At 36.3% G+C, this 22,154-nt stretch overlaps 1 protein-coding gene across 2 annotated transcripts in view; it reads left to right on the forward strand.

Annotated features, from left to right (window-relative positions):
- Positions 1–22,154, forward strand: part of FGF14 (fibroblast growth factor 14) — a 719,079-nt gene that overhangs the window by 485,097 nt on the left and 211,828 nt on the right. The window contains exon 1 of one of the 2 annotated variants that reach the window (XM_066234695.1): positions 12,903–13,661. The exons of the other annotated variant lie outside the window; for it this stretch is intronic. Coding sequence (XP_066090792.1) covers positions 13,469–13,661 — 193 coding nt within the window. The 5' untranslated portion in view covers positions 12,903–13,468. Of the gene's footprint in view, positions 1–12,902; positions 13,662–22,154 lie in introns of those variants that run through there. 2 annotated transcript variants of the gene reach the window in all.

Below are 22,154 nucleotides of genomic sequence, written 5' to 3' on the forward strand. Positions count from 1 at the left end.
ATGAGATACATGCTTTTATGAAAACTATCTCTTTATAAATATATTAACCAAAGGAAGCCTGCTTCCCAAATGCCAGATGTAGTAATTCAGAGAGAACTCAGGTTACTTAAATTTAGTATGGATATCTGCATAGAAAAAGAAAAGGGCTGTGCTGAATGAGAAGGGAGAGGGAATAGTTGTGTGCCATAACTGCTCTGGGGACAACCTTCTGGGCGCTCTCATCCAGTGTAGCCAAGCTCTTCTCAGGGGTAGAGAGGTTTAATCAAGAGGACCTTGCCCACAACATCAGCAGATGTGGAATCCAGGCCTGGAGCTGCTTCCTGTTAGCTTATTAATTTAGTAAATCAATTAACCTCCTTGGGGTTAAGTTTATTGATCAGTAAAATATGGTTAAAGATTAGACCATCTTTAAGGTTACTTTTTGTTCTAATTCTTAAATTTAAAAAAATATTTTATTCATTGATTTTAGGGAGAGAAGAAGGAAATGAGAGAGACCGAAACATCAATCTGTTCCTGTATATGCCCTGACTGGGGATCGAACCCACAACTTTTGAGTATAGGGAAGATACTCTAAGCAAGCTATCCAGCCAGGGCTGTTCTAACTTTAAAAGAGAGCACATAATGATATATAATACTATATAACAAGTTAAGATTTCAGTTCAAATTTATAAATAATTAGAATTGAGGAATAAAATATGTTTCTGATGCACAAATCAGTAATTTTTTCTGTTTATTGAGATTAGCCAAAATCAGGAGATCAGAAGATCTCTCCCCCATAAGCCTCTTACCCTCTGGCCCTTTTTATTGCTTCAAGAGTAAGAGTAGCTTCTTTCAGAGAAGGTATTGTTTTCATATCCTTTGAGAAGTTACAGTGTTACCTGGGAAATGGGACCAAGAGTACATATATTTTACTGTTGAGTGCAGCTGGGAGTGTTTAGGAACTAAGGCCATCCTAGGGGAGCTTGGGATGGCAGAATGTTTCTTCAAAGGGCAAGTAAAGAGCTCTTCACAGCCAAGCAACAGAAGCCTCAGCAGGTCTGTGAATCAGGACACCTGGTTTGTCTACACCCAAGTGGGCGTGAAAAGTAAAAAGCAGCATTTGAATATCTCCTCTGATTCTTGCAGTAGGACACCAATGGCTAAACTAGAAACTTTACAGTATAAAGCCTTGGTGGGATTCAGACAGTTTGCACTGGTTTGGCAGAACTGATACCAAATTTTTGCAGAAGTCAGTGAACCGGTTGTTAAAATGGCACTTGTAATCAGGGTTCTCTCTAAGGAGGATGCCTGGGCAGCCGGCCCAATGTGTAAATCACAAATTTATATTCTTTTGTCTTTTTCAACGTTCATCTGTACAACAGTGTACTCTAAGCACCCGTAGTAATGTTCATTTTGTCCACAGTTGAAAAATTTGCAAGTGAGGATGCCAATCAAGAAGTAATATGGAAATATCTTAAAGAACAGTTTTATTGTTTCTTTGTCAGGTATTATTTAATATTTCTTCATTACTATTTTAAAACTCTTTCTTATAACATAATCTAGTTTTGGTTACCTTTTTTATTGTTCTTATTTAAGTATTAAATGCATAAAATAATAAATTACCCTTCAGTATATCATTTTTTTATATTTGAAATGGTCATTAGGGCAGAAAACTGGTTGTTAAATTATTTGAATCCCATCACTGATATAAAGATAGGTTAAAATACTGTCTCCTGTTTGCAGTCAAAAAGCCCTGACATAACTTCTTCTGAGACTTGTCCTGCTAAAACTAAATCTCTTGAGAGCATCACTAAGCTCATTTTATGGAGAAATGAACACAAATCTATGAGCATGGCCAGAGATATCCTCTCCTTAATCCAGCTGATGGCATCAACTAGGTGCCTGGGGAAAGAATAATTCTGTTTGAACAGTTTATTCCTTCCAATTAAAGAGATTTATGTACTGAAATATATTGGCATTTCAAATTTATATATTTATCCTACTGTATAGTTAAACCTGTATCTCGATATCTGTAAAATAAAATACCTGCTTTTCCTAACTCACAGTCAAACATTTTTTGCAACCATTAGGTGTTCTCATCCCTGGTAACCAGTTTCAAATCTGTGGAGGGACGCAGAAGAAAGCAAATATGTGGCGTTTGCTTCAGTGGAGGAAGGCATAAGAGAGATAAATGGTGGTGAAAGGAAATTTGACTTGGGGTGGTGAACACACAATATACAGATGATGTATTATTGAACTGTACTCTTGAAACCTATATAATTTTTATCAATGTCACTCCAATAAATTTAATAAAAAGAAAAAAAGTATAGTAAGTGACAACATAAAAGGGCAAAAGAGGCTAAGGAGTGAGCAAACAGAAATTTAGGGTCCTAAAATGTGTTTATGTAAAACTCTGCATGGTGTTCTGCCTGAAAATACTTTTTCTGAGATTCTTCCTCTACCAGTTAAATCAAACTCAGTGAAAAATATTTCCGATTCCTTTAAAAAGCTTCAACTTGAATGACCTCTTTCATTTGTAGTTACTGTTAAATTCACAGTTAAGGCAAATTCTTACTTAAGGAGCTAGTCTAAATTTCTAAAAGAAAACAGCAATTATCTACTGCCCCTACAGTTACATAAAAATGAAAATGCAATGAGGGAAAAAAGACTTTTAGAATCGATATCCTGCATTCGGTGATAGCCTTAGGCTCTGAATCTCATCCTGCAGAGCAGCACATGTCTAGCTTTGGTTTTATTCAGCTCAGTGCTATGGCCCTAAATTTCATGAAAGGCATGTCATCAACTCCAGAAATTAAATTTTTCATGGATTTATGTGGGACTTAGAAAATGCGTTCTCACAATCCACAGGGGAGCAGAATGGCTGACTATATTTTCACAACTACTGAGAATTACTGTGCATTTCTTTCTGAGAGATGCAATAATTAATGTCAAGAAATTCAGGTAATCAGGTGGTATCAGAGAGACCAAGCCAAAAATAAGACATTATTCTGAGCAGGGAGTAAAGCAATGTGAGTACAGAAGCAGTCATCAGAAATTCAATCAAGTAAGCAGCTGGTGTTAGGAAATATATATATTTGCAGGAAACAGGACTCTAATTTAAAAACTGACATTCTACAACAATTATCCTGTTCATAGTAGTTGCGCTGGATGAGTGATTGTCAAATATTAGGCAAGACTGTATTTCCTCATGCTTTAGATTGTGTGGTAGACAGTTTAATAAACTCTGAAGATATCTCAATTCTAATCCGTGCAGCTTGTGAATATGTGAGTTGATACAGTAAAAAAAGAATTTTAGATGTGATTAGAGACTTTTTTTATTTTTGATAGAGACAGAGTCAGAAAGAGGGACATATAGAGACAGACAGACAAAAAGGGAGAAAGATGAGAAGCATCAATTCTTCATTGCAGCATCTTAGCTGTCCATTGATTGCTTATTCATTGATTGCTTTCTCATGTGTGCCTTGATGGGGTAGGGTGGGGGGCTACAATAGAGTGAGTGACCCTTTGCTCAAGCTAGTGATCTTGGTTTTCATGCCAGACTTTTGTGTCATGTCTATGATCCCACACTCAAGCCAGCAACCCTGTGCTCAAGCTAGTGAGCCCACGCTCAAGCCAGACGAGCTTGTGCTCAAGCCGGTGGTCTTAGGGTCTCGAACCTGGGTGCTTGGCATCCCAAGTCTGACACTCTATCCACTGTGCCACCATCTGGTCAGACATGATTAGAGACTTTGAAGGTAGAGAAATTATCCTGATTATCTGGGTGGGCCCAAAGTAATCACTAGGGTTCATATTAGAGGGAGGCAGGTGGATCAGAATCAGTAACAGGAGATGTGATAACAGAAGCAAGAGTTGGGAGTGATGCAAGGAAAGGGTCATGAGCCATGGAAGTTGGCTTCTAGAAGAAAGAAATGCCAGCTTATTTTTTCCTCAGAGCTTCCAGAAAGAACCGGCTCTGCATATATCTTGATTAAAACCCAGTGAGACTTATTTGGGACTTCTTACCTCCAGAACTGTAGGAGAATGAATGTATTGCTTTAAGAAATTACATTTGTGGTGATTTGTTACAGAAGCAATGAGAGACATCTTATAGGTTACTGGAACTCAGGGGAATAATTAAGGAATCTAATTTTCAGTTCTTACCTACAAAGTAGGGATTAGGTTCGGGAATATGACATCAATTTATAATAATAATATTTCTTAAAAGCATTTCACTTTGGAAACTATTTTCACCCACATCTTTTAGAAGTAGATTATAAGGTAAAAAAAGATTAATAACAACTTTTCCCAAACCCTAAAACTTAAGGTATTTAGCTAGTCTTCCTAAAGTCTGAACACTAAGACAAAGATCAGCCCTATAGTTCTGATCTCTGAGTTGTGAAAAGTTTTTGGAAGTGTGTAGAATATAGTAGTTCTGGGTCATAAACTTTAACTAAGAGATGTTATTATAAATTGATGCCATATTTAAAAGCCTAATCCCTACTTTGTACATAAAGAAATGAAAAATTATTCCCCCGATTCATACTAACCTATAGTCTAGGCGGTAATGAAAATAGTTTCCTAACAGTCTTGAATTGGGAGTCTTTCTAAGAGACTCGAATTGTAAGTTGTTTTTCTTTGGAAATCACTAATTTTTATAATTATTTTTGCTAGATTCCAGAATGTAGTTTTGTGTTTGTGTATGCATGTGTGTGTCGATGCATATGTTTATATACATGTTTAACTCATATATACCAAATACAAAGCACATAACCAATCTAGAACAACTTATTGTTATGAAAGTGGCCATTTCAGTAATCATTGAATAGAAATTGTTCCCAATATTAAGATTGATAAAATTATATACATATGTGCATGTAAAATATTTGCATTGAAATGATAAATGAACATACATTTCTAAATATTCTTTGAAAAATTGAGTAAAGTTTTTTGGTTGAGATATTTAATGGTTCTTTTGAACAACAAATTCATGGTATATCATTAAAATTGATATTATTTTCCACTGCTGATATAAAGTAAGGAAATATAAGTCAACACTCACAGCTCTGAACTGAATGTTATGCACATTTTGAGTTCATTTTAATATAGAAAGCTGAAAACCAATGAAAATATTTTTCCAACATATTAGTTAGATTAAAAAACTATACTAGATTTGTAAAGCTAAGCCATCTGCTTTTATCAATCTGGTATTGTTTCTATAAGGAAGTATATTCACAAGTTTTGCTACCAATAGTTTCTATTTCATCTTTCTTTTTTCTTCTTTTTTTTTGTGAGAGGAGGGGAGATAGTGAGGCAGACTCCCACATGCACCAGGACAGGGATCCACCTGGCAACTGTATCTGGGGCCCATGCTCAAGTACTGAGCTATTTTTAGCACCTGAGGCTGATATACTCCAATTGAGGTATCCTCAGTGCCCACCTGGGTTCATGTTCAACCAATGGAGCCACTGGCTATGGGAGGGGAAGAGGGAAAAAAGAGAGACAAGGATAGGGTGAGAAGCAGATGATTACTTCTCCTGTGTGCCCTGACAGGGAATCAAACCTGAGACATCCATATAATGGGTCAATGCTCTATCCACTAAACCACCAGCCAGGGCCTACTTTTTCTTTATTGAATCAATATATTAAGCATCAATAAAATTTTTTCCAGGTTTTTTTTAATAGAATGAAATCTACTGCCTACTAGAAATAAATATATTCAACAAAATTAATTAACAAGACTGACAACATTAATACAATCGCTTCCTGAAAATCTACTGTATAATTTTTTAACATTTATTTAGATTATCCTTTGAATCTGAATATTAATAATACTACCACAAAAATATACGATTTGGGAGTTAAACTACAATGGGTAGAGAGGCATTCAATTTTAACTAACTAGCTAAAATTTTGTCCCAAGTATAATTTAACATTTTTTTGATGTCCTCCAAAATGAGTAAAAAATAAAAAGGAACATCAGTATTGCCTACATTTTTAGATTATCCTATTCACTTTAAGTAGAACCCATTTATCCAAACAAAGGATAAAACATAAATGCCAAGAGATCATAAAAACCCTACTCTAGCTCATGCCAAACTAGTCTATAATAACTTCTTTATATAAAAAATGTTAGACCCTCATATTTTACCTTTAATTTAGGATATGTTTAAAATGTTTAAAAGTAATTTAAAAAGAAGACCATGTTACAAAATAGATTGAGTCACTCACTGTATGGAGATGATTAAATAAGTAAACAGAAAACATTTGGAGAATATTTTTTGTCACTTTATGTATCTCTCTAATTTAGAAACACTGGGTAATAAGGGAATTAAAACAATAACAGGACAACAAAACCAAAACTAAAGATGTTTTAGAACTTCGATACTCTGAGGCACTTAAAATATTTGTAACCAAAAAACATGTGATGTCTAAGCAAAATAGAGTAAAACAGGTAATAAGAGTACAACTCCCATTTGTAGACTTATAAAATCCGATTTTACCATATGTCATCAGTTCTAAGAGGCAAATACATGTTATGCATAAATATCTCTGAAGTCAGTCTACAACTTATAATGTATGTATGACATTTAATAAGTGTTCATTTGTCTTGTCATACTTAAAATAATAATACATTTTAAATAATTTCTAAGATTTGATGAATTTGGTTAAATAATGGCTGCGGCAATGGCAGAAATGAAAGAAAAATAGGCAGATTGTTACTTTACAAAAAGAAGTGATAATATTTAATATAAACATCCATGCCACATAATATGTTCTTTAGACTTTTTGTTTATTGAAGTTGAAATAAACACAAAATCATGTACTTGGTTTGGAAAGCCATGTAGAAACTTATCTATTTGGTACTTAAGCACTTTGTGCAACAAAATCTACTACAGCATAACAAAAAACTCAGAAGGCAACGGGGAAAAGATTTCTTTAATAATTAAATCAGTATATAAAAGGCTGTATTTGTTTATATACTCTCCTCCCTTAGACTTCATTTACTTTTTTATTTATAGATAATTCTAATGAATATTTCCATCCAGTTTTGAATTTTTGATGGATTCAATGTAACAAGTTTGAAAAAGGACATATTGTCAATTGGAAACCTGAAAGCAAAGTAGAAAACAAGGTGGTGGGAGATTAGTAACAAGAATCAACAGTATAGGCCTGTCCAATTGAGGTAGAATCAGTCTCACATCCTTCAATAAGCCTCCAGGGCAATGATTTTCAACTGGTGTGCCACATCAGGCACACTGTTGTACTGCAAGAATTTTTTAAACATGTACCATACGTCCCCATGTATAAGACGCACTCTCTTTTGAAAAATTTCGGGTCTAAACTGGGTGCGTCTTTTACAGTGGTTGTAGATTTTTTTATGTAAATTTTTCACTTGGGGAGTTGTATGAATTTTATGATGAATAAAATATGAGTTTAGTAACTTTATGTAATACATTTTTTTTTTCAAATTTCGGGCCCCCAACTAAGGTGCGTTCATACATGTGGAAATACGGTAATACCTATTTAGTCAGGTCCACTGACCTCTGTTCTCATAGATTACCAAATTAAGAAATGACAACAGCCAACACAGAAATAGCTGTCTGGTGTGAGTGAATGAAAATTATACCAATAATCTTGTCAGATCGACAAAAAATATGATATATATTTTTGTGTGCCTCAGAATTTTGGTAATTATAATAGTTTATACGTGCCATGAAATGAAAATGCTTGAAAATGTTGCCCAGGTATCACTGCTGGAATTCAGAACTCAAACTGCATGTCATGTTAGGTTGACAGTTAGCTGTTGAGCAAAGGCTCAGGTACTCTCTGTATATTTTATTTATGGGATTGAAATAGTATGTAATCCAAACAGAATTTTAGATGTCTTGTTGCTTAAAGAGATTGAACACAATAAGGTAATTCATCTTTGAAAGACTTTGTTAAGCAGGATGTTTTGTTTCTCTTATTTGGTTTTATCTATATGTCTATTTGTCCAACTTATTAATACTTTTGATAAACAAATGTTTATTTTGCACCTACTTTGCCTGATACCATTTTAAGCCTGGATATATGGCAGTAGACAAATGAGACAAAATATGCTCCCCATTAGCTTATATTTTAAGAGAGTAAAATAGCCCAGGTAATGAGGAAAATGTACAAAATTTTTAAAAAGTTGGAAATGCTAAGTAGACTCAGAAACAGGAAAAGAAGAAGGTATTGACTATGTTTGGAGATTACAATTTAAAATAGATTTGTTAGAGAAAATCTCAATTGAGAAGATAATATATGAGCAGAGGACTGAAGGAGGCAAGAAAGTCTGATGGACTATCAAGTATAAATGTCCTGCTCAAGGAGCATGCCAGATAGTTTGAGGAATAGCCACTGGTAGAAGAGATATGAAATACCAAATGAAGGTACATATGAAATACAAGTTATATTGGGCATTGCAGGCATGTGAGGTTTTAAGTTTCTATTAAGATAAAAGATTTTGAGCAGTGCCATGATGTAATCTTATTTATACCTTCAATATGTTAGCCATTATATTGAATGCATATCATATAAAAACAAGGTTGAATCCCCAGAGACAAGTCAGGTAGCTATTATAATAGTCTAAATGATTATGATGGTAGGTAGCTATGGAGATAGTGAGAAATAAGCATATTTTGCATGTACATTGAAGACAGAATGAAAAGAATTATACATGGGATATTAAAGAAAGAAATGAGATTAGTATATTGTCATTGAAGAAATGGAAAAAATTGAAGAAGACCAGATTTGAGAAAGAAGAATGAGCATTTAATATTGGCCATGTTTAGCATGAGATGCTCACTGGACACCTTTACAGAGTTGTCAATGAAGAACTTGGTCATTGGAAAAATGAAGACCTGAGTGATGAGGAGTTACGTTATTACCAGTAACTACCATTTATTGAATTAGCACTATGTAAGAGACACTGCTTTAATTGTTTTATATACATGTTTTCATTTAATCCTCATAATAGCCTTACTGTATTATTATGACCATTTTATAGAAAAGGAAGTTGTGACTTAGGTTTAAGTGAATTGTTCAAAACACATAGTCAAGTCTATGTTTACCTTACTCCAATTGTGGTTTTAGCCAGTTTTGTATTACTGAGAGGAATATGGAGAAGGGCCAATGAAAATGTCCAGGCAGAGAAAACAACATACTAAATAAAGGGACCAAGAAGAATATGACATCTTCAGGAGAGCTGAAAACACAGAGAAGTAAATCAGATAATCAGCTTCCAACAAACTAATGCTTTTGTGGTACCTTAGAGTTTAGACCTATACACATAGGTACACACATTACTTTCTGTCAGGAAAGAAAATATTTTTATTATCTGTATTCAGTGAGTAGTGAAATGCAGTTACAGAGCTGAGCTCACAGATTTAGTCAATTCCAAACTAAGGTTTGAACTTGGACTGCTTTCACCAAAAACTTAAAGTAATTTTTATGTCAGCTTGTTTTAAATCTTGCCATGTACCCATTTAGGGGTGAGAAAATATACATGAGAATACATATAATTTGATATTGAAAAACATACAGAAATTGGCAAAAAAATTACAAGATAGAAATGAGTGATCTGAAAAATAATAAAAATAATAGCTGTCATTTTTTAGCAGTCACTATGTGCCAGACACTGTACTAGAATCTCTACATTCATTTACTAAATTTGATCTCACAAGAGTTGTAAAGGCTATTCTATTAGGATTTCAATTTTAGGATGAGGGCTTTGCATCTGAGAGAGACTAAAGCAATTTGCTGCAGGTAGTAGCAGAATCAAGGTATGAGCCAAGACTGTCTGAAATCAGAGTTCAGACTTCTAACAGGTTGGTCAGAACCACTCTACCTGGACAGTACTTTATATATATATATTTATGAAGTCAAAGGTGAAACTAATAATTGCAAGTATCTTCTCATGAGTGAAAATTATTTTCTAAATCACAGTAAAGTGTGAAACTGTGTTCACTCTTCCTTGAAAGGCTTTTCACTCTAGTTTTGCCCATGTTTTTATCACAGCTTAAAACAGCAGATGGCTCTCTTGCGTTTTCTTTCGCTTACCTCTACGTGTAAACAGCTAAACAGCGTTTTGGGGAGGTAAAAGGGAAACGCAGGGATTAAGCTAAAAGACGTTGATTACCCCAATGCTGCTCCCACCCCAAGCTCCCTTAAAAACAGGAAACCATATAAAATAGAAAGGACTGCTCAAGGTTTGTGAAATTCACAGTCTGAGCGGAAGCCCTGAAGACTGAAGAGTCCCTGTTTCAGGCGCTGCGCCAGGGGTCGGAATGCATCAGGAAAGAGTAGTTCTCGGTTGTCAAAAAGCTGAGAAAAGCTTTATGCTCCGAGGTGTGTGTTATTAATGTCAGTAGAAGCTGTGAGGATTAATTTCCTTCCTACTTTGAAAAAAAGAAAAAGATAAAAGCGTTTTTAAGGGAGGAGATTATCAGAGACTCTCAGCGCTCCTACACGCGGGAACTTGCATTCGCTCTGAGAGCTGCGACTGGGGCAGGATCCCTGTCCGCGGTGCTGAATGGCAGTCTCGTCTGTAGGTTCTGTAGGTTGCCGGAACAATGAAGGAACAAAACCCCGACCTCCCCGATTATCCAAACCATAGAAATGGGGAAAAGACTGCAGTGTAAGAAAATGCCTGGAAATAAAACAATTAACACAACTATAATAATACGAAGCTTAAAGTCACTCTGTTCAAATTAATATAATAGACACATAAAGACAAAAAGAAAAACCTTACAAAGTAAAGATATGTTGATAGAGGGAGTGATAATATATTTAACAGACCACTATACTTAACGTTTTGCTTTTATGAAAAAACTCACTAGTAGCTCTAGGTATATATATTTACTTTAATTTGTAGGGTCATTTGACTATTGCAAGCTATAATATCTGAAATGGCCTATCTTCAATAATGCATTGAAGGAGTAGCTTCTTTTTATGTTCAATAGAACTTATTTTAGTAAAATTAAAAAAATACTTTAGTAGCCTTTTATTAGAAGTCTCCATCTCTACAGATGGTCTTTTTTTTTTAGCATGAAAACACAGAACAAATACACACTTGGTAAACATGTAAGAACAAAGACATGCAAAACAGGAAATAAAGTGATAGAGATAGAGCAAAATAGTTAACACACCCCTTTTTCTCACTTTTACTATCTCACGGGTGATTAGGGATTGCAAATTTCCAACAAAATTACTCCTACCTATTCTATTTAATAATTGTGATTATTTTGTGATTATAATATAACAAGGTAGGGGAAATAAGCTAACAGAGTATGTTCTTTAATGTTAAACATGGTATACATTGTCCTAACTGCTCTAGACCCAAATCTACATGTCCCCTTTACATTAAATTCTCTTCCTTAAAGAAGACTTGTTAGCAAATATGGAGTGAATAGAACAAATAACAGCCGTGCAGTAATTGCCTACAAGGAGTGATTGAGAAAAAGTTCCGTAGAGAAGAAGGTATATAGCCTCTCTGTAATCTTTTCCCATTAGCCTGCTTGCAAGTATTTGCAGTACTTTATTGCTTATTCCTGAGACAAAAAGAAAGTGTGTGTTGGTTCAGAACTGTTCCCAGGGTTGTTTTCAGTGTGCTTCTTCTCTACAGCTTTAAAGGAGTCACTAGAGAAGAGATTATTTCAAGTCTCTGATCACCACATGAGTCTTCTTTCCTGCATCCTTCACTCTGGATTGTGAGAAGTCTAGTTTGGGCATTTCTTTTCTGTAATGATAAACAAACCAATGAACAGGGAAGAGGAAAAGGGAAGAAGCTACTCTAACAACAGCTGCATTCAGTCTGTCACTTGGAGTGTATTCTAGAAACCATGGATCTATCTCATCCAAGCATGCAGTGCTGCCCCCTAACTTCCTTCCCTAAGGTGCCCTCCACTTGATCCCCTCTTTGTGGGCCTTCATATTTTCATGTACCCAAGACAAAACACTGTGGGGATAAAGACAAGAAATCAAAGAGAGAAGGCAGCGCTATTGTACTTGAATGTCAGACACAGGTTCTATGGCTTTGCCCTCTGTCAAAGCTTCACTACCTAGGCACACCAAAGACGATATCTCAAATTGAACTGTCCTTCAGTCCGACTGCTTTTTGTTGTCAGTGGAATACTGTGACACCCTCCCCCACCCTTAATATTTCTGCCGTGATTTTTTTGATATTCCATTGGGTGTTTATCCTGTCCAGCTGCTGTTTTGTAGCATACAGCAGCTGTATGTTCTCCAAGTGCTACAGAGCAAATTTGAGAAGAGATCTCCCCAAGTCACTTTGCCACATCTTCTCACCTTCTCCTCCTCCTTCCTTTCTCTCCGTGTTGCTGTTTCAAAATGACAAGCCTACCCTTCCTGGCAACAGAAGGGAGAGTTCAGCAAATTTGGGTGGACTAGGTAAGGACTGGAGGCGCCTCCCTCCTCAGGACACACGCTCCTTTCTCCCAGCCTCCCTCCCTCTTCCTCCTCCTTCCCAGGGTGGGGTGGCTTCCGAAGGGATTAGCAGAGAGGGCGGAAACCACCTTCCAACAGCAGCTTAGAGTTTCTGTGGACCAGGAGACACATTAAGATCCAAAAGCCCCAGCTAGGCCGCGGACCCCTCGGAAGCCTACGAGTTTCATCTCAGAAAAAGCGCAGCGATATTCCTTCAATTTCATCTGCTTTGGCTCAACCTCTTAGCACCCCACCCCTTGCAATCCATTTTAGCTGTCTTTATTATTAATAATATTTTAAAATATTATATATACATACATTTTTTTTCTTTCTGAAGACAGAAGAGGGGGACGTGTGGGGGGGGGTGTAGTGGGATGGGAACGAAGCGCTTTCATTAGAGATCTCCTAGGAGAAGATTGCTCTCTCCAGATGCTGATTTCCAAAGCACTTGACAATCACCGGCAGAACCCAAGAGCGGGCGGCAGCGGCGGCGGCACCGGCCGGGGGGCAGCTCCAGCCCGGAGCTGAGTCCTGCCCAGCGCACACTGGTCGGACGGACTCGCCGGGTCCCGGTCGGGACCTGCCCTGCACACAGTGTCCTGGAAGAAGGTGGCCAGCTCTACCGCCTGCCGAGAAGGCAGCCAGGGCAAAAAGGCAGCGTGAGTGGTGGTGGCGACCCCCGAGAGGGCTCCGGCGTCTTGCGGTGCCCGGCGGCGCCCGCAGCCCCAACCATACTCCGGGCTCCGACGCGCCCAGGAGGCGGCGGACACGACCTCGGGCTCCTGGGGTTCGCCCCGCCGCGCCCCGGGCGCATCTGCGCACCTGGCCCCGCGATCCGCGGAGAGGGCGATGGGTCCCAGGCGGGACTGATCGCCGCGACCCTTCTCCCCAGCCCCTCCCGCCTCCCCTCACCCGCCTCCCCGAGGGCGAGCCGCGGTCCGCGCAGCCTCTGCTTTCTCCCGCGTCCGCGGCTCCCCGATCCTCTGTTCCCGACCTCTCCCGGACCCGTTCCGAGGCCACCATGGCTGCGGCCATCGCCAGCGGCTTGATCCGCCAGAAGCGGCAGGCGCGGGAGCAGCACTGGGACCGGCCGTCTGCCAGCAGGAGGCGGAGCAGCCCCAGCAAGAACCGCGGGCTCTGCAACGGCAACCTGGTGGATATCTTCTCCAAAGTGCGCATCTTCGGCCTCAAGAAGCGCAGGTTGCGGCGCCAAGGTCTGTGTGGGTCACTTTTGGGAGGTGCACCCTCGGATCTCCCCAGCTCCCCGCCTAAAGGGACCTCTTTGGGTTCCCCCTTTCTTCCCTCCGTCTCCCGGTAACTCCCCTCCCCCAAGTCTCCCTTCCGAGTGCCCCGAGCGCCTTCCGGCCGCGGGAGCGGGCATCGGCTCCCGGGCAACCTGTAGCCCCTGGAAACTCAGCCCTGCCAGAAGCCGGCAAGTTGGCCAGCTCCAGCCGGCTGCCTTTCGGCTCCTGAGTCTCACGTGGGCTGGGTTCCAAAGAAAATCTTTATATTCGGACGATCTTGGCTTTCCCAGGAAACAGAGTCAGACTCTGACCCCGGAATGCGGGGCCAAGATCTCCGCTCCACCCCGGGGTCACGCTGGCTGCCTCCAGTCTGATGGGAAGTGTCAGCGATTTCTCTGTGTCTGGGTTCACTTGGCCTCCCAGGTGTCCTGGCACCGCCTTAGCTCTTAGACCTGGGGGAAATGGGGTGATCTCCACAGTGCCTTCAACAAGGGCTGGCGGTGTAAGAGAAGTGAGTGGAGGGTGTTAGTGTGAGCGAAGAGCTAGTTCCATTGAGATTTAGGGAGAGCTCCTGAGCCAGCAGCGCTGAGCACTCCAAAGCCCTTGGCTCACATCTTAAGATGTAGAAAGGACACAGACTAAGGAAGAATGGGTCTTAATTGGAGGTGTGGCGAAGTATACATCCCCAATATGAATCAGATTTAATTAAAGGACTCGCGAGTTACATGAGGCAAATCAGGCAGCTACTACATACGGATGACTAGAGTAGCTCCCTTACTATACCTATGTATTTATTTATTTATTTGAGAAACAACTAGTACCCAGCATGACCTTCTTTTGCTGATTTAAAATGTCAGGGTCGGAGAAAGCAACTCACTAAGGAACCAGAGCCCAGCGGCTTTTGTTCATCTCTGCTTGTCTCCACATCCAGTTGCTAAGGGCGGTTGCTTTGAGAGCATGTGGGGTGTTCTGTGGGAGAAATGTGTATTGCTTGCTTTTCATAACTATGTGGGCTTGTCAGGAAACATCAAAAGATATATTTACATTAATAGGAGTATATGTTTGCCCAGCACATTGTATTTCAGTGTCCAGCTGTATTTGTTTTAAGTGCCCTGTTGTTCCAAAGATAGGAGAGGGAAGCATATGCGATACATGTGAATCTATGTGACTGTTCCACACATTTAAAGATTTATGACCAAAAGTTTTAATACTTAATTTTGAAAAAGGCTGAAGCTAAGTATTTTCTACGAACAATTCCTTATAGTCACAATTAGAAATTTGAAATTACTTCCTCTTAGTTTAAAAGAAAAACATTCCCAAAAAATCAGAGTGCCCGTTCTAAAGGAAATAAATGTATATGAACATAATAATTAAATAAACATAATACTTTTGGATGAAGTTTTTGGGGACAATATTTCCAGAACAGTGTAGAAGCTATTAAGAAAAATAGATTTTAATTTTCCACGTTAGCCTGGATCTTTATCCAGCAAAGCTTTGTATTAGAAGACCAACTTGACTGTTTTAAATATTGTTGATCTATGGAGTTACATTATCATGGCTTAAAGTGTTTGCTTCTCCCCTTATTTTATCAGATTTTTTAAACATGCTTTTCACCAGGCAGAGCTACAAATTTGCCATCTACTTTAAGTAAACAAACAAACTTTATTAGATAAGTTTATTTTCTTATAAACAATGATTAAATTTATTGCATTTTTTAATCTATACACAATCAAGAGATTATTTTATAAATAGGTACAATAAACGGTTTGTGTCATATTAGATGATGAAGGAAGGTTTGCTTTACACTTTTGAATTTTAAGATGGGGATATTACTTTTCCCCAGATATAGACAAGCATCTGAGCTTCCTAATAGTGTGTTTCCCCATTTCAACCCTGACAGCTCTCTTGGTCTTCATGAGTTCAAAGTGGTATGCATGCCTCAATGATCTTTAAGAAAAATATATTTGCGGTTACATTTGCTACCTATTTTTGATGAGAGAACAGAAAAAAAGATATCAGCTAGAAGGAAATTTCATCCGAACCTCTTCTTTTAGCCTCCTTATATTTCTTATATATAAAGAAATATATTATTTAGTGAAGACAAAATATAGATATTTCTCTTGAGTATTAGAAAGAAGTTAATTTACTATTAATTTGAGCAAAATAAATATTAAAACTTTATACTATGTGCATTATACATATTCTATATAATATAAATATATATAATTATTTCAATGTTTTATTAAATATTTTTTTGAAATACTCATGCATATTTACCTTTTTCTCCAATACTTATTCTTTGCAGAAGAATAATTACCAGAAAATTTTAAAAATCTGTCTTATAAATTTAAAGATACAACTTTTCAGTATGACAACTCTATATATCTTCATATCAAAAAATCATTAATTTTACAAATAGTCATTGAATCTTTAAAATATGTCAAATTCTGTTTCAGGTATCATATATGTAGAGCAGTGACTAGAAGAGATAAAATTCCTTCTATCATAGAGCTTTACAAATATGGGGTAGAAAGGCATTGCATGTGGAAAGGGAAAAATTACAAAACTCTTTGAGTCTTTTAGAGCATAAACAGGGCTGAGAACAGGAGGAGGGTCTTATTTAGTTCAAGTAGTTAGGATGTGCCACACTGAGAGCTATAGGTTGAGGGCTGACCTCTGAGAAAGATGCAAAGATTTAAAGAGTAATGTGTCTGTGTGAAGACCCTAGTGTGGGAAAAGTCTTACCCTGTTGGGAGAAACAAAGGAGGTATAGAAACTCAATATGCTATTGTTTTATATCATAGTCCATTTTGGCTGAAGTTGACATTTTGAAACATAAATACAAATACATTTGACATGTTGGCAAACAGAATAAAGAATAGTTTCATATTGTGTGGGTTTGGTATGAGTAATATATATTTCTTAAATGCAGAGTTTTGTTTTTGTTTTTAATGCTCCTTTAGTAAGTAATGAGTATGACATTGTTACATATGTCCTTTTGGAAGGAGCTCTATCCCCAACTCTGATTACCTTCAACCCCTATTGAGTGATTGTATTAGTTGAGTACCAGTTGTACAATTCTATCTTCTTATAAAGGACTGGAATTAACAAGATGGCTTTTTGTGGTTGTGTGGGCACCATAACTATCCCACCTTTCCAGCTTCATCTTCCTCTGTTCTTCTCCCACCTCAATAGACTCCAGGCACCAGAGTTCCCCAAATTAGCCACATGCTTTTAAATCCCTGGTGTTTTTTTTTTTTTTAAGCTTTGTTCTGAACTTAAGATCTTCTGTTTTCCATCTTGATCTGTTGAAACTATCCAGGCTTCTTAAAGTGTTGAGAAAATGTCATCTCCTTTGAGAAGTACTTTCTCATTGAAGATAATTCAAAATAATACTTCTGTGGCATTTATACCTCATTAGTGCTGTTTAGTACATGTATTCATTAAGGTGTAGTTAGGAGCAAAGTCTATGTTTTCTGCACTTTGTTGACTCTCAAATATTAATAGAGTATGTGCTATGCTCTGGGTATTCATAATTGACCTTGAATTGCAGTGAAATAAGAAAGGTCAACAGGTCCAAAGCTAAAAAACATGTCATTGAACCATAGTGCTCTAACTAGGCTATTCTAAAAATATACTTTTAAAACTTTTATATCGTCATACTTTCCCTAAAATATAGACATATAATTTATTCAACTTTTACAGGATTAAGAAATGTTAATATATTTAGGAGTTATTCTAAAAAATGCAAAAAATATTACCAACCTCATTTTAAGGCTTAATTAATTCACAATAATATATATTTAGATACTTTCTAATTTAGCTAAAGAAAGAAGGCACAAGGCAACAAACAATTTACAAATGATTTTATTATTTGAATCTTAACAAAAAACAAAAACTAAAATGGAAATTACATGCAAAGATGTAAAATGAACATGTTATACTTAAAGTGTTGCATTTCTATTATGAGTTTTTAAATCAAACAAGAACCTTGATTGCCTGTAGTATCATAACCTTTCAAAATCTTTGGTATGGCTAATACAATTGCTTCTTGCAATCTCCTTTTTTTGCTAACTGTCATAGGAACCATGGTATTATGTGACATGAATGTTTAATCAGTAATTGTGTAAGGTTCTCACTAATACATTTTACCTAAAATAAATTGCAGGATGTCCTAAGAAGTAAGGAATGGAAAAAAAAAGAGCTACTTAAAATGTGTTTTTAAGTTTTTCTGTAATATAAAAAGCATAAATGTAGCCCTGACCAGGTGGCTCAGTAGGTATATTGTTATCCCACTGCACCAAAGATCACGGATTTGATCTTCTTTCAGGGCACTCAAGGAAAGCAATCAATGAGTACACAACTGAATAAAATAAGTAAATCAATGAGTTGATGCTTCTCTCTCTTTCTTCTTCCCCCTTCTTTCTCTCTCTCTCAAATCAATGGAAATGGAAAAATTTAAGAAAAATTAAGTTGACACAATTTCTCTCTTTTAAAAAATAAGTACATAAAAAGCATAAGTTCATATATACCAATAAGAACAAAACTGCTTTGCTTCAGAGTGCTAGTGAGGCCCACCAGTACACCTATGAAAAGCGATCTTTCTTCCTATGAAGTCCTATATAAGTAAAGATTTGCCCACCTTCTCAGAAAATAATCAACAGCAAAGAGTCTTTAAAAGACCACCTTCCTTTGTGTGACTGCTGCAGAGCCATTACCATGTGAAAATACATAGACTACCTGCTTATTTTGTCTAGTTAGGTCACAATAAAACAACAGAATATTTTCCCCCAAAGAATTATTCTTCTTTTCTTTTGGAAGTGTATTTGTTTAGTTTTGATATACCTGTTGCTAACTTTTTGATAATCAGCATTTTATTATTTGCTAGATATATAAAGACAAGATAAAACTATAGTTTTTCTAAATTGAAATGTCCTATTTTTTGACAAAGGTATTTTGTTAAATGCAGGGTTTCTAAGTGAGAGATCTTATGGGAATACTGGAGAATAAATAATGTTAAAAGTTTTTTAAAATGTTGTCCTTGCTTGCTTATGCATTTTTTCTGAGTCTTAATTTTTATGATTTCAACATTCTACATTCTTTGTAGGCTTCTTAAAGTGGTTAAAGTCACAATGTGCAATAACTTCTAAGTGGTGTGATAAGTAAAGTGTAAGATAGCATAGTATGTTAGGTATGATGTAAGTAAGGTTAAGGAAGATGATTTGCTTTGGATTAAGTTATATTCATAGATTGAATTTAGTTTACATACATTGAGAAAATAGTATTGTTAGCTGGTGATGATATCCTTTGGAATTTCATGATATAAGATTTTAGAATCACCGACTCCCTCCAATCACACCCTCCTGGTGACCAGTATCAGTTATAGGTTTCACTTAATATTTTAAATTAGTAGAATTTTTAGTACAGTTCTATGCTTAGCCCCAAAATTTATTCTATATATTGTTAAGAATATATTTTTTCAAATAGACATGAATCTTTCTTTCTCAATGTAAAATGATGTCTTCTAAATTTTATTTACTTACTTTAAAAATAGTGGCAGAAACTTACAGGAAAATATATATAAAATAATTTTCAACCTGATTTATCCATTTAGTTCTGGAAATTGAAGTTTCTTCTAGGTATAATTTATATTAATTTTTCCCCAAGTAGTGAGAAACTTTAGCCAAAAATGACTGGGTATTTTGATAATACCAATTGTACATGATGTTTTATGCATTGTCATTTTATCACTTAAAAGCTAAATATATATATATTGGTAAACGCAAACACATAAAATACTTTTGGTGGGGTTGATGCAATTTAAAGTCAGTTATACTTGTTGGCAGGACTAGACAACAATAGCTAATTTAGTAATTTTGTTTATGATTCCAATGTTCATTTTAAGACACTCAGATTACATAAATAAGTCACAATTTACTGTTTACTGGGGTTGTACGGGTACCAGTAAGGAGTGTTAGTAAGAATCTAGACACTTTGTCATTCAGGGAAAAGACTTTTCATAAAACTATATGGTATGAAATGCCGTGTGTGTGTGTGTGTGTAATATGTATTTCATTCTATACTTTTATAGTGCTTTGATATCAGGTTTAATTGGGACCCATATATTATAATGATAGCAGACAACCTCTTTAAAGTCAGTGCCTCATCAGTGCCTGGCATATAACACCATATAAGCATTTGTTGAATGAAGGAAAAATCCTGTACAGTATTTTTTCAGGATTTGCATATAGAAGTGGTATAGAGTGAGAGTTGGGACCAGTGCACACATTGCAATGGCTATAATTGACTGAGTACTTATTAATGTGCTTAACAACTAATATATATGACACTGTGTGTCAGCCTCTGTACCACTGAGTACTCATTTGTTCTCACAACAAATCTATGTAGTAGGCACACTATACTATCCATCCATTAATACATTAAATTAGCTATTAATACACTAATATTATCCATGAATCCATTTTATAAATGTGGAATTTGAAACAAACAAACAAAAAGAGGTTGAGTGAATTGTCTAATTCCATAGAACTTTAATGAGTGGGGCTGAGGTTAAAACCCATGTTGCCAAAGTCCCTGCTCTTAACCAAAGTTACTTCTCAATTGCTACATATTACTTTTTATTATCTCAATTAGTTAAGATTCATCACTGTTTTACAGCAAAGAAAATTTATACTCAAAAGGTTTGTTTTTTCAGAAGACTTAAACCTAGTAAATGACACTATGAAGTTCAAAAACAATGTCTAGCTTTAAATTCTGTTCTCCTCACTACTTTACACTCTTTCAATTCTTCATGACATTGTGAGCTCATAAATAGAAAGCATGTTACTTTAAGACAAGTTGATGCTTGCCTGACCTGTGGTGGCGCAGTGGATAAAGCGTTGACCTGGAATGCTGAGGTCGCCGGTTCAAAACCCTGGGCTTGCCTGGTCAAGGCACATATGGGAGTTGAAGCTTCCTGCTCCTCCCCCCTTCTCTCTCTCTCTCTCTCTCTCTCTCTCTCTCTCCTCTAAAATGAATAAATAAATAAAAATAATTAAAAAAATATATGTTCTAAAAAAAAAGACAAGTTGATGCTTAACATATATATATTTGTTGATTAGATGCATGCAATAGTGTCTTAGTTTTATTAAATTGAGGGTATAAGATTTGTCTCAAAGTAGACATTTTTGTGGACTTTGGGAGAGAGACAAAAAAGTGTTGAATTTTACCAAGCCTTTTTTGACATAGGAATGTAGCTTTGGTTTTCCAACAAGTATTTGAATGTGACACGTGTTGATATTACTTTCTTAATGAATTGCAACATTGACCCTAAAATCTGAAAATGATTAATTTAGAGTGCTTTCATTGGTGTGTAAGGAATTTCATGGAAAGTCTTTCATTAATTTTTCCAGACTACGTATTTTAGACATTTCTTATTTCTAATAAAATGCCTATTGATTACATTCATTATTAGCCATATTGTACAAGCAAATCTTAAAGTTTATAAATTAATAATGAAAATTACAAACTGTTAGATACAGTGCATTGTATATTGTTTTTGAGTTCACACATTGGGTCAGAATCCTTTTCTAATGAGTTCTGAGATCTTCTTGTTTATATTGATATCAGAAGAATGTAATGTAGTCAAATTTATGTTGTTTGTAAACCGTATTACACACTTTGTAGAAATTGTACACAGATGACTATTTAGCTCTGGGATAGCCTTACAAGTCTAGTTATATGTTATTTGAATATTTTATTTACTTACTTGGCTTTTATTTTCTTGTTACCCTACACGGTAAACTAATTGGTTAATCCCATGGCCAACCTACTTTGTACTTTCAACGACACAGCTGATTTTGGCTGAAACAAAAAAACATATATACATGAATTGGATTAGTTTTAAATTCATAATCAATAACATCAAGTGAACTTTTTGTATATATTTTTTAAAATCTATTTCCACTTAAGTAGATGATATTTCTTAACTTTTTCTCTTCAAACCTCTTATATCTCATTCCCTAAACCTGTTCTCAAATAGGTCCTTACTTCTATTTCTCTGAGAAAATAGAAATAATCAAAAATAAATTTTCACGTACTCCACAACTGCTTTTACAAATCTCTCTACAGATCTACCCTTTTACTCTTCTTTTTCTTCTTGAGCTCAGGAATGAGCTCTTAGTGTTCTCATATAAGGTCAAGACCTCCTAGAATTGAAAAATAAATCCTTTCTCCTACTCAGGGACATCAATCCAATAATTTTCTTTTCTGCATCATATAACTTCTATATCCTACTATTATTCTAATCAACATACAAATATGCTATAATATATCCCATCTTAAAAAATATAATCTCCTCTTGATCATCTATTCCTCTCTACTTATTAAACCACTTGTTCTTCATTGGCAAAACTTTTTAAAGATAAATCTCCAATCTCCTTTCTCTTATCCTCCCTTAAACCC

Source organism: Saccopteryx bilineata, chromosome 6, assembly GCF_036850765.1.
Source record: "Saccopteryx bilineata isolate mSacBil1 chromosome 6, mSacBil1_pri_phased_curated, whole genome shotgun sequence".
Classification (NCBI taxonomy): Eukaryota; Metazoa; Chordata; class Mammalia; order Chiroptera; family Emballonuridae; genus Saccopteryx; species Saccopteryx bilineata.